Here is a 15,599-nt window from a genome sequence, read left to right as displayed (position 1 = left end):
TTCTGTTTTAGTTTCATTAGCTGTAGTCACATTCTTTCCTCAGGGGACCCTTAGCAGGGACCAGTACTGAGGGTGAGAGGTGGATTTCCGCCCAGAGCCTGTAACCAGTCATTTTGACACCAGTTAAGTCTAGATTGTAATTTACAATTAGCTCTTCTGTGGCTCTGAAGGTGGGCTGGGTGTGATGGGAGGAACACCTGCTTTGGAGCTGCTTCACTATTCTGGCTGAGGACATGCTCGCTGCTGTGTATCTCCAGGCCTCCAAATGTTCAAGTAGTGGGGCAGAACTTGCTCTACCCTGGTGGCTCTGTTTGTCTATAGTCCAAAGGGACAGCGTTGTTCATTCTTTTAGAAACCAGTATCAGGAGGTGGGCAATATTTTGGTTCCTTCCTCCTTCAAATGCCACCTTAACTACCACTGAAACAGTCCCGGTAGTTACGATCCCTCATCATTGTTCCTACACGTGGAAGTAACAGTTTCAAACCAAGCCTATTCACTGTGTGTTCTGGAGAAAGCAAACCTATTTGCTCCGTTATCTATGTATTTCTCCTATCTGTGAACGGGCTTAGTAAAAGGAATATGGGTAGTAAAATCATGCGGCTCTCTTTGCAGTGGCACAATTGGGTGAAAAGGGATGAGGGAAGACTTAGGGGCGGCTCTACATGATTCTGGGATAATACTAGATGGCAGTTTCCTTACCCTCAGCACTAGGCAACCCTAGGACAAACCAGCTAGAGAGATGGAACAATACGTGCCCGGAGCACACCAGGTTAAGGTACTGGAAGCTCCACTTGTTCTCACTCTCACTGTCACTCATTTCTTGAAACAAAGCTCCAAGAACCAGATGAGTTTCAGCGTAGACAAGGCAGCATAAGCACTAGGGTTCCATCCGCCCAGTTTTATTGGGAATGAGGGCACTGTAATGCTGTCCATGGGAGCCCAGTGGCTCTTCCCATACCAATCCTTCTTCATAGTTGAGCCAGGGAAGGGAGGGCCACAGACCCTTTTCTCAGGCAGGGTCACACCACCACCCTCAGCAGGACCTACCAACAAGGCCTTGTTTCCTTTAGCTCAGCATTTGGCACTTAAGGAAAAGAAAGCAACAAAGGCAACGTCAGGCTGACAAGCCCAGACTCATCAGGACACCCACTCAGCCAACTGCTTTAGTGCCGCTTCATCTTCATCCGCTTTGGGAGCTTTGGAGACAAGGACACCCAGAGAAAAGAAAAGTGTTAAGGTCTCAGCAACTTCCAACCATCCCCTCCTGTAACACTAGGAACCTGCTGAATGCTCTCTCCCAGCAAAGAACCTAAGGGTATGGTCTTGCTTGCTGGGCTGCTGCTAATTCCCATAGCACCTTTGTGCAAATCAGAAGGTGCTCATTTCTCCCAGCATTTGCATCCCTAAACCAGGATACATGGTTTGTGGAGTGAAGTGGATCTCAGCCCCCATGCCCCTTCAGCCAGGTACCCTTATGCAGTTAACAACCTATGCAACTGTAGCAGCAACCCTCTCTGCCTGGATCCTTTGAGGCAGGATGGATGAGGAGTAATTTTCCCCCTGTCTATCCCACCCTCTCAAGTCCTTGAGATGACAGAAGAGCCCTGGGTACCTGGCTCTGCAGGCGGATGTGTAGCAGGTACACTGGGCAGTGCGACCGGGGGCTCCTCCTCCTCGTCACCCACGTGTAACAACTCTCGGGCCAATTCCTCCTGCTCCAGCTCCTCTAGCTCCTCCAACAGCTCATCCTGGATGTGGGAGGACAAGGCCACTCAGAACAAAGGAAAATTCTGTTTCCAAAACCATACTTTTGGAGTTCCCCCCAAACCTGCCCCACAATTCTCTTGGGCATTCCTTCTGACTTGTCCCGTGCCTTCAACATTCCCTGACCCCTCTCGCCCAATCACCTCATCCACGTCATCTCCAAAGCCCACAGGCCGAGAAATGGCATCTGAGATCTGCTGGGCCACCTCCTGTTGTTCTGTGATGTCAGCCATCAGTTCATCCACCTTGTCAATGTCCCTGAGAATAAGATACACAGCCCAGAAATCAGGTGACAATCCCCTTCACTTTTTAATCTCACATGAATGATGTCCCTTCTGCCTGTGGCTTCAGGCTGACAAATCCATGGCTACCAGGTAAAAGAGACCCCTGGAAAAGTATAGAGACAAACTTGGGCTGAGAAATGACATGAAGCCACAATGGGGAAGACTGGTTGCTCTCTCTGAAGGGTCTTAAAAAAATGAGAAATACTGGGACTTCCCTGGTGGTTCAGTGGTTAAGATTCCGTACTTCCACTGCTGGGGGCCCAGGTTCAATCCCTGGTTGGGGAACTAAGATCCCACAGTTGCTCGTCACAACCAAAAAGGAAAAAAAAAAAAAAATAGGAAAATCATCTTTCCTCCCTAGAATGTCCCAGCCAGCAGAGGTCATCTTGTAGTAAGCAAGAAGGCTGACAGAGGTCTCGCCATCACAGGTGTCTCTACTCTCAGTTCACATCTGGAGAGGTTTTAAGATTCACAGCATAAAACCAAGCTGCTCTCCCCAGTGCCTGGGCCCCCTCCTCCCCTCCCCCCATACCCACATGTCCTGGTAGGCCTTCTTCAAGCCTTGGGCAGCAAGCTCCATGGTACGAAGCACTTCTGCATTGGTGGTGGCATTCTCAATGGCCTCACGCTGAAACTCCAGGGTGGATAATGTCCCGTCGGTTTGTGCCAGCTGCTGTTCCAACCTTTTCTTCCTCCGCAAAGCCTGTAGGGCAGCTGATCCAGCCCATACCCTGAACATCAGAGCCAGAAGCCCTTGCTTCCCCCTGGGCCCTCCCTGGTGGCACCTTTCCCTCCCCCATTACCTCTCTTGTTCTTGGTCCCATGCTTCTTGGCGGTTTGTAGCTCCTGTTCAATCTTCTGCTCCAGAAATTCCTGTTTCTTGATCAATATCTTCTCCGTCTCCTTCAGTTTCTGTATTGCCTCTTCAGGGGTTGGCCCCTTCTCCTTCTTTCCTGGAATTCAATGGAGCAGCCCACATTGTGTGAAGGAAAAATATTAGCCACTGATTGTGGAGTGCATGGTATGTGCCAGGCACTTAATAGTGTTGTTAATCCCCAAACGACTTTCTACAATGAAATGTACCAACTCCAGTTTACAAATGTGAAAACAGGCACAAAGAGGTTAACATTTTGATCTAAAATCACAACTGCTGTATAAGAGACTGCAAGGAACTGAAATGTGACAGCATGAATTCCAAAGCTAGGATCCTTTTGCTATTCCTAACTACATTTTAAGTCATTTCCAATCTTTTTTTTTTTAAATAGACTTTTTTTTTAAGAAAAGTTTTGGCTTTACAGCAAACTGAGCAAGTGGAAGGTACAAAGATTTCCCATGTGCCGCTGGCACCCACACATGCATAACCTCCTCATTATCTCGTTCCCCACCAGAGTTCAATCACATTTTATAATCACTGTTCCACTTGTCATCCTAGAAGATACTCAAGGTCCTGACTCCACAGCATCAAATTGAACAGAGCATGGAGGCTAAAGAAAAAAATCTGATCTCAATTTTTCCCTTTATCTTCTGCACTTTTAACAGACTTATTAAAAAAAAAAAAGCTGAAGGCCTGAGCCTGCTTAAGATCCTTCCATACTCTCCACTGCCTACAGAATAAAATCCAAAAAAGGTTTTTTAACAAGATACACAGGGTCCTTCACACACACACACACCCCCAACCCATACTCAGAGGTCAGAACTTTTCCCTAAATATACCACTTTTACCTGCCTCTGTTTTGCACAGTTACCTCTTCCTAGAGAACCTCAACCACCCTTCCACCCCCCACCCCCCGCTTGGCATACTTTTAGACTCCGGATCACCATCTGCCACCCTGATTCTTCTGTGTGCCCCTGGCTTTCGGGAAAATCTCCATCACGGAGTTGCCACACCACACTGTAAATGCCAGATTTTGCCTGTCTCCCCCACCTCAGAGGAGCTCAAGAGGGCTAGCTTTCTTGGGAAGCACCAGTGTTTTGGAAAGGACTGGTTGCCAAGAAACGCGTCCCAAAAGCCTCAACAGTGGGAGCCAGCACAGTAGCCACGCCCTCCACTCGCGCCCCCTCCGGGGCCTCGAGCTCTTCCCTCCCGAGGAAGGCAGCTGGAACCGCGCACGCTCACAAGCGGCGGTGCTGGCTCGGGAGAAGGCCGGGCTATAGGGGTTTTCCAGACAGCGTCTCCGGCTCTCCCCGCCTCCAGCCCCCTGCGGCCCGCACCTCCCGGGGGCCAGTCTCGCCCGGGCTCACCCCTCCCGAACAGCCGGCCAAGCCCACTCATCGCGACCCTCGCCTCTCCCGCCTCCGCCCCACGGTATCCCGGGCGCTTCCGCCTTGCTCAGGGAAGGTGCCGTACGCATCACTCCGAGACCGGCCTCGGCCAATCCCTCCTTAGGGCACCGCGGCGACATCATCAACAGGCGCCAGTGAGACCACTGCTATCACGTGAGCCAACACACCAGCCCCAAAGCCACGCGCTCCTCTCAAAGCGGCCGCTTCGTTTCCCGCTGTATAAAAAGGCCGCCCCACTCCAACCCGCGAACAAACTCTTTGTTTCCTGGAAGGAAATGTGCAGGGTAATGCACCCTACTACTTGGGGCCAGTGGAAGAGTTTTTTTATGCCCTTGACAGAGCTCGGGAGAGGGGTGCGAATGGGGAGAGCACAAGGAGATCACAGTAGGTTTGCCACAAGTTTATAAAGCAGCACCAGTGCCTCACAATCTGGTCTTTGCACCTCCGGATGGCCCACCCCAGGTCAAAACAGAAACAACCCACACAGGATAAGATCTCTTCTGCCGCACACAAATACACTTTAATAATTTACAAATGCACCTGAAAATGCCCTCCTGATTTCCTTTCAGTTCTGTGCCTCAAATGACTGGACCTCAGAGTCCAGCCTGGGCCTTTGTGAATGCATCTAATCCTTGAGTTAGGGTTTGAAGGCTCATTCCATGCTGGACATGAATGCAGGTAACACCTAGAAAGAAAAGAAGCCGCATTTCATCAGGCCTTCAGGGCTCCCAGTTAGGACTCTCGCCTTTTTGGGCATCACCTGCATGCAAACTATCCTGTACATACCTATCAACCCTTTCCCTCTTAGGAAGCCTTTCTCCTCATTCCCCAAATGGCTAGCCTCACCACTTAGTACCCAGTTTGCTGACATCTATGATGTTCCTCTTCTCATCATCAAAGAAGATCATCTGGGAGAAAGGAACTCCGGTCTTCCGCTGCAACCTGTGCAAGACAGGGTGGGAGTGAGCACGCTGGCTTCTTAGCCCCTCCAGACTCCCCGGTCTTCTCTCCCTGCCTCACGACTTATCGCTTCGTACCTCTCAAAGTGCGTGACTTTGCTGCCTGGATAGATTTCCCGATGAACAAAGTATCTGACAAGGTCAAAGAGCTCCAGCAGCTGGTTGGCTCCTTCAACCTCACCTGTCCTACAAAAAGGTATAGTAGATGGGGAGAATGGAGGGCCAAGGCTTCAAGTGAAGTTATGTGTAACCAGGGGGAAATCAACTTCTTGTTTGTCCGGGATGGGCAAGCATCTTCCGTCCAGCTTCAATTCCATATCCTTCCTGTCTGACACGGGTACCACTGAGCCAATGTTTATTAAATTACAAAATGCACAGCGGAGGGTACAATTCAAAAACGTACAAATACTTGCAAATTTGCACAGCCTAAATTTTTGCAGCCAAAGGGTTACATGGAAGTCTCCTCATGCACCCATCTCTCAACATTAGACCGACTCAGTCCCTCTTCTTACCGTGAAGCGGCCGCAATGGGCACTCCCAGGCCCCGCAATCGTTCCAGGACCTCAGGCACCTCAGGGTACAGCTGGATGCTCTGGCCCCGCCTATCTCGTACAGTTCCGTCACTGGAGAGGGCGAGAGTGCGCTCAGCTCCCGCGGAGCCCCGCCTGGCCCCAGGCCTCCCCAGCCCTGCCTCACCTGCTCTTGTGGAACGGGGGGTCTACGTGCGTGTCCACCCAGAACGGCCAGAGCGTGTAATCTGCGAGAGGAAGAAGGTGGGGGTGTCTCAGCCTGCTCGGGTGCAGGGCCACAAGAGCAGGTACTGGGGTTTGGAGAAATACTGTGCCTTACGAAACTTTCCCCAATCCGGTCCCTCACCTAGATCGAAAACTGCGAGTTTCGGAAGTCGCGCCATAACCCGTGCCCGCAGGCTGTGCGCACGGAGGCAGGCCTTGCTCTCACAGCTCGGTGGCCGCCGGCTGTCCTCAGAGAAACGGCGACTAGAGCGTCGCCAAGCCGAGCTGGGAAGGTCGGTCTCAAGACCGCACAAGGGCGCCCTCTCGTGGTGGAGGAGGGGAAGGACCTCAGCAAAGTACCATCGCTCCCATGACCCTCAGGTCTCTGCAAGGTATCTTCCCTTTTCTCCACCTTACCTAGGCTCACCATATTCTACTGAACTAGAGGAGCCAAGGAAGGGAAGCCCTTTCTTCTAGTACCCCTCTCTCATTTTATCTCACCAAGACCTAAAGTGATCCATCATAGCTCATCACTCCTCATCCTATCTCAATATCAGCCTCTCCATGGTACAGAAACCTGAGCCCTCAGCAATATTCCAGCCATAAAAAAATGTAGTGTTGATTAAGCTCTTGAGGGCTTTTCTTGAACCAGGCCCAAATGACCTGTAGCATCTCAATGGGAGAGAACTCACTCTCCTGGCTTCTAACACCTACATCAATAGTATGCTGAAAGATATTTAACAACCAGTTTGGGGGGAAGGACTGATTTGTATTGTCAATTTCTGTAAATACTCTGACCGTGGCCAATTTCAAGCTACCAACATGAAGTCAGTTAATATGGGGCTGGGAAAGATGCCAGCGATTAACTCTGGCACAAGAACAGTTGGCTCTGGCACACTCCTGAGTATATACAGTTACAGTTTGAGAATTCCTCCAAGGGTGCATTCCTGTCCATTGTCACAGTCCTTCGGCCTGGTGTAACTGGGTGTGCACCAGGTCCGTTCTGGGTTTTTTTTTATCACACCCAAAACTAAGATCCCACCGGTCCTGTGGGATCTTAGTTCCCCAACCAGGGCCTGAACTCTAGCCCTTAGCAGTGAAAGCACGGAATCCTAACCACTGAACCACTGGGGATTCCCTGGGTCCACTTTGATTTCAGTCACATTTGTGCAATAGAAGAAAGATTCCAGGAGGTCAAGAAATATTTTATTGAGAACCAGGGACACAGCCATAAGAGAGCGAAGCACACAGGACTGCAAACTAAAACCCAGTAGCCAGCAAGGGCCCTCTGGGCCAGGAACACTGCCTCCTGGGGTCCTCACAGTCTCCCACTAACAGACACACAAGACTGGGCAGCCAGGGGAGCGGGGAGTGGTTCTGGTGTCCCACAGAGGGAGAGGATATACGATGCCTCATTATGAGTGACAGGGCAGGGAGGTCAAGCGGAGCGGAGTCCATCACTGCCTAAGACCACCCCCTCCTCTCAGAGCCAACACCAGGTGGAGGACTGAGCCACCTAGTATCTTGTAGTCAGCTGCCGTCTTCTCATCATTCCTACAGGAAGAGGCAAAAACAGGAAAACAAGTTGTTAGCAACACCCTTTAGAGTGGCGCTCTTGACCTGGGTTTCATGGATCTCTGGAGATCTATGAGTGCATATGAGAAAATAAATTACATCTTTTATGTTTTTACTAACCCCCAACTGTAACTTGATATTTCTTTCAATTTTGAACACAGACAAAAGCCCACAGAGGAATTAGCAATATGGGTAACCTGTTAACAAGAGAAATTAGAGATATTTTCAGACTTCCCTGGTGGCTCAGTGGTAGAGAATCAACCTGCCAGTGCAGGAGACAGAGGTTCAATCCCTGATCTGGAAAGATCCCACAGGCTGAGAAGCAACTAAACCCATGTACCACAGCTGTTAAGCCTGTGCCCTAGATCCCAGGAGTTGAGACTACTGAAGCCCACATGCCCTGCAGCTGGTGCTCTGCAACAAGAGAAGTCACAGCATTGAGAACCCCACGCGCTTCAACTAGAGCAAAGCCAGCACCGCAAAGACCTAGCATAGCCAAAAAAAAAACCCCATCACCATACCTTCATTTCCATTCCATACTTACATCTGTTTACCACTGTAGATGAGCCGCTGCTGCTGTGGTGGAATTCCCTCTTTCTCCTCCACACGCTCCTTAATTCGTTCCACCTTTAGGGGTACAAGTAGTCAGGGGCTGCTCAGGGGGAGGGACCATGGAAGTGGAAAGAACAAGAGCTATGCAGATAGCATGAGAGCAAAAGGACTAATTTCATCAGCATACCCAGGCAAAGGCATGTGTAGGGAGATAGGCTTGGAGAGGTACTGGGCATACACTACCTTGTCCGTGGGTTCAATGTCAATCTCAATCTCCTTTCCGGTCAGCGTCTGAAATAGGCAAGGCTTTCATAAGTCTTATAGTTCAGTATACAATTTGTCTCCTAGGTAAAACATCCTGGCCTAGCCTTGGGGGATTGACTCCCTCCTGAGAAATGCACATTCTCAGCAAAGTTGATTTGAAGTGTCAGGAGTATTTGCTCAGACCCAATTTCAGACATTTTTAGGCTGTGAACAACTTTGACAGGGAAAGAGTCTGTAAACCATTTGACCTCTTAATCTCACAGGTCATCTCATTCCCCACCCAATTAGAATCCATGAGAATACTATAACTCCTTTGGATAAGACAGCAATGAGAGTTGACCTAAGGAGAGTTTTCCTTTGAAAAGGACCTTGTTTTAGGTACTAATGCTAGAAATTAACACTCAGATAATTCAAAGCATTCTCAAGGACACTAGAGATCACCTCTGACCAGCTTTTTAAGCAATACTAGAACTCAACATTCTATTCTCCTGTATCTTCTCCAGATTTTCACCTGAATCCTAAAATTGCAGCTCTGGTCTTCTTGACTTATTCCATAGGCTAAGGGTTGCTGATACCCAAAACACAACCGTACACTTACAAATGCTGTGCTTCATCCAATCTTATCTCCCATCCATCCTTGCTCTTAAAGCGCCACCTGCATCAGTCTACAGTAATCTAGACTACAAATGGACAGTCTAATTTAGGGACATTTTCTTTGCTTCTACTGTTTTCCTTGTTGCCATCCCCTCTTCCACTCTTTCTCAAACCTTCAAGGGACACTTTAAGATTGATGACTTGTCACCAATGCACTTTTTTTTAGTTTTTTTTACCAATGCACTTTAATAGATATTACAGCTAGTTGTTTTAAGTGTCAAACTCTCCAATTTACACTCCAACTTCCTAAAAGACAGAGACTGTTCAATCTTCCCAGTCTAAGCACAAAGTATGGTGTTTGACATATAAGCAGTCGATAAATATTAATGGAAAGGCTAAATACACTGGTGGCTCAGATGGTAAAGCATCTGCCTACAATGCGGGAGACCCGGGTTCAATCCCTGGGTCAGGAAGATCTCCTGGAGAAAGAAATGGCAACCCACTCCAGTATTCTTGCCCAGAAAATCCCATGGATGGAGGACCGTGGTAGGCCACAGTCCATGGGGTCACAGAGAGTCAGATACGACTGAGCGACTTCACTCACTAAATACACTGAAGATCATGTTATGATCACAGCCAACACTTACTGAACACTTTCTAAGAGTCAGAAACTATGCCAAGTATCTTGCATGCATCAATACATTTAATCCTTGCAAGTAACGAGATATGTACTATTCCTATAACCATTTATAGATCAGGAAAATGGGGTTTGGATAGGTTAAAAAGCAAGCCTATGATGTCAAAAGGAGAGTGTGGACCCAAATGCAAATTCTCTGGCCCCAGAACCAGAGCCTCTTGCTCCATATTCAGCACTGCCTGAGTCTGGCTGATCTGGCACATGCTTGCAAGCCGCATCTGACTCTGCGACCCCGTGGACTGTGGCCCGCCAGGCTCCTCCGTCCATAGGATTCTCCAGGCAAGAGTACTGGAGTGGGTGCCGTTTCCTTCTCCAGGGGCTCTTCCTGACCCAGGGATCGAACCTGCATCTCCAGCTCCTTCCTTGGCAGGTGGATTCTTTACCACTGAGCCACCTGGGAAGCCCAGGTGATCTAGTTTTGGGACTCAATGTATACTCCTGTGGCAGATCACAAAATAACATATGGTTCCCACTTATGGGACCAGCATGAAGAAATTACATAGGACCTAATTTCTCAACTATGAGAATGGCAAAAAAAAAAAAAAAAGAAAAGCAGGAGTAACTCCCTTGGATCGACCTGCTTGGATGCAAAATAATACATTACAATAGTGATTCTCAAGTTTCCACCCCAACCCAAGCTGGTCTATATGAAAATTCAATAGTCTCTGTCAAAATGAGAAAAGTAATGACAACAGTGAGATTTTCATGAAGCTAAGTATGTGCGTGCCTTCTCGACTGTGTCTGACTCTTTCTGACCCCATGGACGGTAGCCCGCCACACTCCTCTGATTTTCTGCAAAAATATAGCAGCGGGTTGCCATTTCCTACTCCAGAGAACCTTCCCACCCCAGGGATCGAACCTGTGTCTCTTGCATCTCCTGCACTGGCAGGTGGATTCTTTACTACTGTGCCACCTGGGAAGCCCTGAACCTAAATATATTCAGCTGTTAAAATGTCCTTTTATGAAATGACAGTGACAACATATGGTATTTTTTTTTAGGCTCTTTCCTGACCAAATGAAAAGTATACAATTCTGTGTTGTCCACAAATATTTCACTTTATTGTTCTTAATACTTTAAGTACAAAGACTCTTTAACCAGACAATTCTATTTCTAGGTAACTAACCTAAGGGAAAAACTTGAAATTTTAGTTCATATTCAAAAGAGGAACATTTAAAATATACTGTAACACCTTTCATAAAAGCAAAACACTAGAAATAGCCTAATGAAACAAACTATGGTACACCCATAGAATGATATATTTATTATGCAACAGCTTATACACAGACATGGAAAGATCTAAAAGAATATACGATTAGTATCACTTTCTACATGTAGATATATACATACATACCTAAAAAGGATTAAAAGTATACATATCTCTTAAAATGATTATCCTTGAGGAGTAGGACTGAGCAGAGGGTTTACCAAAGCTAACTCTCCCTTTATCTGTACTATTTACATTTCTAATAAAAATATATTCCGTTATCATATGGATATTAATAAATATTCATTCTGATTTAATAACAACAATTTTTAAAGAGTACAAAAAACTCTAACAGGAGGCCTAGAACTACCCTCCCAAGAGCTGAATGCTTGGGCCTTACAACGTTTGAAAAAAATTACCGGTTTATAAATTCTAAAAGTCTAGGACTGGTTTTCTTGTTTCTGAGATTGACTACAAAAGCCCATGAATGTATCCAGACAGCATTCTGGCATATGGCATCCCAGCAACAACACTTCTGGGACAATAATATGTCCAAAAATATGTCTATGACAACGGACTGCTGCTGCTGCTGCTGCTGCTGAGTCGCTTCAGTCGTGTCCGACTCTGTGCGACCCCATAGACGGCAGCCCACCAGGCTCCGCTGCCCCTGGGATTCTCCAGGCAAGAACACTGGAGTGGGTTGCCATTTCCTTCTCCAATGCATGCAAGTGAAACGTGAAAGTGAAGTCACTCAGTCGTGTCCGACTCTTCGCGACAGGCAAAAGTACTGGAGTGGGTTGCCATTATGGACTGCAACCTTTTGAAACTGCAAAACTAGAAACAGCATCTAAGTACCATACCATTGAAGGTTAAATAAATTATGGTTCAGACACAGGGGGAAAATCAGACTCCTCAAATTGGGTTTAGACTAATAGTATAATTCTAATTTTGTAAATAAATAAATCAACACGTGTATTTATATGCTTTCAAAAAGGTTTGAAAGGATATACATATCAGTGCTTTTATCTTAAGTTGTGAGATTATGGCTGACTTAAATTACTTTCTTTGTGCTTTTTTGTATTTTCCATTTTTTAAAAACCATGAACACACTGGGATGAAAAAAAATAAACAATGTCCTTGATGAGAGTAAAGTAGCACCGTCTACTAGAGATAGAAACTTAGTAACAGCCACATATACAATATTAAATATTCTAGTAGCCACATTTTTTAAAGGTGCAGTTTTAATATTCTGAAACCCAATATATGCAAATTATTAATATATTTTATTCTTTTTTCTAACTAAATCTTCAAAATCCTGTGTGCATTTCATACTTACAGCACACTTCAATTCAGATGCTAAGTTTTCATCTGAAATACTTGATCTGTATTTAAATTTCATAATTTACAGTTGATGAGACTTCCCTGGTGGTCCAGTGGTTAAGAATCCATCTTGCAATGCAGGGGATCAGGGTTCGATCCCTGGTAGGGGAACTAAGACCCCACATGCCGAGGAGCAACTAAGCCAGAGTGCCACAACTACTGAGCCAGAGTCCATGTGCCCCAACAAAAGATCCCACATGATGCAACCAAGACCCAATGCAGCCACATAAATAAGTATTAAAAAGATTTTAAAAACTTTTTCATAATTTACAGTTGAAAAAGATTTACATTACCAACTTGTTCCAAACAAGTTAAAAGGTTTCCCAAGGGCTGAATAAAGTTTTAGTTCTTATATTTAACTAAAATGAAATACAAATAAAATAAATAACTGAAATAAAACTTCAATTCCTCAGTCTCACTGGCCACATTTCAAGTGCTTGATAGCCCAAGAGGGCTAATGGGCACTGTGCTGGATACGGCTCAAGCATTCCAGCTTATGTAGGAAGCAACAATAAAATCAGAATATCCCCATTTCGTAAACTCCAATGAAATAATAGATCTAGGCAACTACTAACATCACAGAAAGCAAAACCACCTGACAGAAGTAAATGTCACAAAACCACCCATGAATTACTCTCACATGAACAGACAGGACTAACTGAGCCTCTAGATCTTATTATCAATTAACAGGAAATAAAGAGGAAAGAAATATATTAAAAGACAACATGGGGATGTAGTCAGCAAAATCCAAAATATAGGAAACTCTTTGGGACCAATAATCTAGGTTATTCAACAAGAAAAAATGAGGGAAATGGAGAATTACAAGTTTAAAGAGGCCTGAAATACTTATCAACCAAGCACAACGTATGAATTTTAATTGGATCCAGATTCAAACAAATTGTAAAAAATAGATATGACAATGATAGTGAGAAGTTATCATTGATTTTTTAGTTGTAATAATTATGGTTATGTTAGGAAAAAAATTCTTTTTTACAGATAAATACTGAAATATGTACAAATAATACATGCTACACATCTGGGATTTGCTTCTTAAAATATCAAGTAAGAAAAGTGGTGAGTATAAATAAAATAGGATTGGCCATGAGATGATAGTTTTGAAGCTGCGTATAGGGTGCTTTGCACTTCCCCGGTGGCTCAGTGGTAAAGAATCCGCCTGCCAATGCAGGAGACGTAGGTTTGATCCCTGGGTCTGATCCTTGGGTTAGGAAGATGCCCTGGAGAAGGAAATGGCAACACACTCCAGTATTCTTGACTAGGAAATCCCATGGACCTAGAGGAGCCTGGTGGACTACAGTCCATGGGATCACAAAAGAGCTGGATATGACTTAGTGACTAAACAACAACATAGGGTGCATTATTCCTTCTCTTTGCTGTTGTATATGTTTGAAATTGTCCATAAATTAAAACTGTTTAAAACTGAACAGTTTTAAAAGATCATGTCATACTGGGTTTCTTCCCTCAAATCTGATCATTGTGACCTGGGAATATATCCAATGGTATTCAACTGGTCTATGATGAACCTAAACTTAACATTCTGCTCTAAGCACTAGAGGGGATACAAAAGAAATTAAGTGACTCAGCCTCTGTCAACAATCGTTTTCAAGTGAAGATTTACAATCAACAGACAATGAGACATACAATTAATAAACCAACATACAAGGAAATGCCATACTGATTATTACCGTCCAAATACAAGGTGCAGTGACAAAGTGCTGTGGTGAGGGAAGACCAACAGTGATTAATTTAAACCTGACTGAGGTAACATTTCACTCCCACTGTAACAGCTAAAATAAAGATGGGTGCAGAGCAGCTAGAATGCTTACTCATTGCAGGTGGAGATGTAAAATGGTGCCACATTTTGGAGAACTGTTTGGCAGTTTCTTTTAAAGTTATACATGACCCAGTAATTCCATTCCTTGATATTTATCCAAAGGAAATGAAAATACGTGGTTTAGTTGCTAAGTCGTGTCCAACTCTTGTGACCCCATGGACTGCAGCCTGCCAAGCTCCTCTGTCCGTGGGATTCTCCAGGCAAGAATACTGAAGTGGGTTGCCATTTCCTTCTCCAGGGGATCTATCTTCCTGACCCAGGATTCGAACCCAAGTCTCCTGCATTGCAGGCGGATTCTTTACTGACTGAGCTATAAGCTGTAAGTCATTATTCAAATTTTAAAAAACAATGACCTTTAAAATGCTGCTTGGCCTCAATCCTTAGCTAAGAGGTAGTTCAGAAGGGCTGAAGATGTTAGTGGCTATTATGCGTGGTAAATACAGTAAGGAGCAGATGGAGTAACGACAGACTTAGCAGTTAAAAAAAAAAGAAGTTTCACGTTGCACTGCACCACTTGTTAGTTAGTTTTTGTCCCTCCGTCTTAAGGCACAAAGGAGGAAACTGCAAGGTAGGGCTAATGAGGGTTAGGAATTAGTGAAGAACCATGGGAGGCGGGATGGAGATCGCGTACTAGGGTACTGATAACCTGCCTCAGTCAAGGCTAGTCCAGGATGCTGGCTCAGAAAGGTAGGTGCTAACTGAACACGCTCCCACCTTTGGTTCCTGAAGGAAGGCTGAGATATTACATCTTGGCAACAACTAGCCAAGGCTTACAGTCTAGTTTCTGGGAGGCCCCAGTTCCCTAGGCTAACGCTTTTATGCTGTGCTGTGCTGTGCTCGGAGTAACCTACGTTAGGGGCTGGGAGAAGCGGGTAACTTGGGGATGAAGGATGGAGAACAGAGCTCATTCCAAGAAACAGAGAGATAAGGAGGCCAGGATGTTACTAGGCCTTCTCTATGACCGCGGGGGTGCGTAAAACCAGCGAGACTTCGGACAAAGGCGGCCCTGAAGTAAAAGCAGGCACATAAGAGTCCCCTGACGGGGCCAGCCCCCTGCTCTCAAAGTCCTCTTGGGCCTCCCCCCTACCTCCCAGCACCCCTCGCGCGGAGCCCCGAAGCTGTCAACCCCCTCCATGCTCGGGAAAGGCGTGGTTTTCCTTCCCGGTTTCTCCCTTAAGGCACAGCGGCCAGCCCAGTACCACTGCGTCTTGGCAAGGCTGGTGGTGCTCCCACCTTCACTTTAATTAGCATCTTCTTCTCAGTTTGGGGCTGCACACAGACAAATTGCTGCTTCTGCCGCTGCGGTCGCCGATGCCTCTCGCCAGCACTCCGCCTGCAGGAATCACTTCTGCTTCCGGGTCACTGCCAGGCTCCACCCCTGCCTCGCACTCCCCCACCCCTTTCTTTCCAAGGGGTTTCGGAAAGGCTCAGGAATGTTTCTGCGTTTCGTTTCGG

At 46.2% G+C, this 15,599-nt stretch overlaps 2 protein-coding genes and 1 non-coding gene across 6 annotated transcripts; 1 reads left to right on the top strand and 2 right to left on the bottom strand.

Annotated features, from left to right (window-relative positions):
- Nucleotides 1-23: 23 nt before the first annotated feature.
- Nucleotides 24-4,459, bottom strand: CHMP4A (charged multivesicular body protein 4A). Of its 3 annotated transcripts, none has more exons than XM_052646227.1 (6): nt 4,397-4,459; nt 2,853-3,002; nt 2,586-2,763; nt 1,909-2,023; nt 1,614-1,749; nt 24-1,197 (listed from the first exon to the last, which is right to left on the bottom strand). In XM_052646227.1, exons 1-6 carry the CDS (start codon nt 4,452-4,454, stop codon nt 1,139-1,141), a joined length of 696 nt encoding a protein of 231 aa, XP_052502187.1. In that variant the 5' UTR covers nt 4,455-4,459; the 3' UTR covers nt 24-1,138. The 3 variants fall into 3 exon arrangements, with proteins under 3 accessions (XP_052502187.1, XP_052502188.1, XP_052502186.1); XM_052646228.1 differs by lacking the exon at nt 4,397-4,459 and adding an exon at nt 4,291-4,392; XM_052646226.1 differs by lacking the exon at nt 4,397-4,459 and adding an exon at nt 4,261-4,348.
- TRNAG-UCC (transfer RNA glycine (anticodon UCC)) lies at nt 2,262-2,334 on the top strand. The gene has a single exon. It is a non-coding gene; the product is annotated as a tRNA-Gly (tRNA).
- Nucleotides 4,460-4,872: 413 nt separating the features above from the next.
- LOC128053797 (magnesium-dependent phosphatase 1-like) lies at nt 4,873-15,512 on the bottom strand. 2 transcript variants are annotated; one of them, XM_052646230.1, is made up of 7 exons: nt 15,378-15,512; nt 8,396-8,443; nt 8,145-8,227; nt 5,804-5,914; nt 5,370-5,477; nt 5,189-5,274; nt 4,873-5,017 (listed from the first exon to the last, which is right to left on the bottom strand). In XM_052646230.1, the coding sequence occupies exons 1-7, from the start codon at nt 15,393-15,395 to the stop codon at nt 4,926-4,928; spliced, it is 546 nt and encodes a 181-aa protein (XP_052502190.1). In that variant the 5' UTR covers nt 15,396-15,512; the 3' UTR covers nt 4,873-4,925. The 2 variants fall into 2 exon arrangements, 1 of the variants encoding a protein (XP_052502190.1); XR_008199969.1 differs by lacking the exons at nt 8,145-8,227; nt 8,396-8,443; nt 15,378-15,512 and adding exons at nt 5,988-6,048; nt 6,168-6,294 and having other exon boundaries at nt 4,888-5,017; nt 5,119-5,274.
- Nucleotides 15,513-15,599: the final 87 nt, after the last annotated feature.

Source organism: Budorcas taxicolor, chromosome 10 (assembly GCF_023091745.1).
Source record: "Budorcas taxicolor isolate Tak-1 chromosome 10, Takin1.1, whole genome shotgun sequence".
Taxonomy (NCBI): Eukaryota; Metazoa; Chordata; class Mammalia; order Artiodactyla; family Bovidae; genus Budorcas; species Budorcas taxicolor.
This window is presented reverse-complemented; position numbering and strand designations above follow the sequence as displayed.

Excerpts from the sequence above, each read along its gene's own strand:
- CHMP4A (XM_052646226.1), bottom strand. The coding sequence starts at position 4,321 with ATGAGTGGGCTTGGCCGGCTGTTCGGGAGGGGTGAGCCCGGGCGAGAC. Across the intron at positions 2,764-2,852 it reads TGGGACCAAGAACAAGAGAG|CTGCCCTACAGGCTTTGCGG; the intron begins GTAATGGGGGAG and ends GGGCTGGATCAG. Across the intron at positions 2,024-2,585 it reads AAGAAGGCCTACCAGGACAT|GGACATTGACAAGGTGGATG; the intron begins GTGGGTATGGGG and ends TCTTATTCTCAG.
- LOC128053797 (XM_052646230.1), bottom strand. Across the intron at positions 8,228-8,395 it reads ACATTGAACCCACGGACAAG|GTGGAACGAATTAAGGAGCG; the intron begins GTAGTGTATGCC and ends GTACCCCTAAAG. Across the intron at positions 5,018-5,188 it reads CATAGATGTCAGCAAACTGG|GTGTTACCTGCATTCATGTC; the intron begins GTACTAAGTGGT and ends TTTTCTTTCTAG.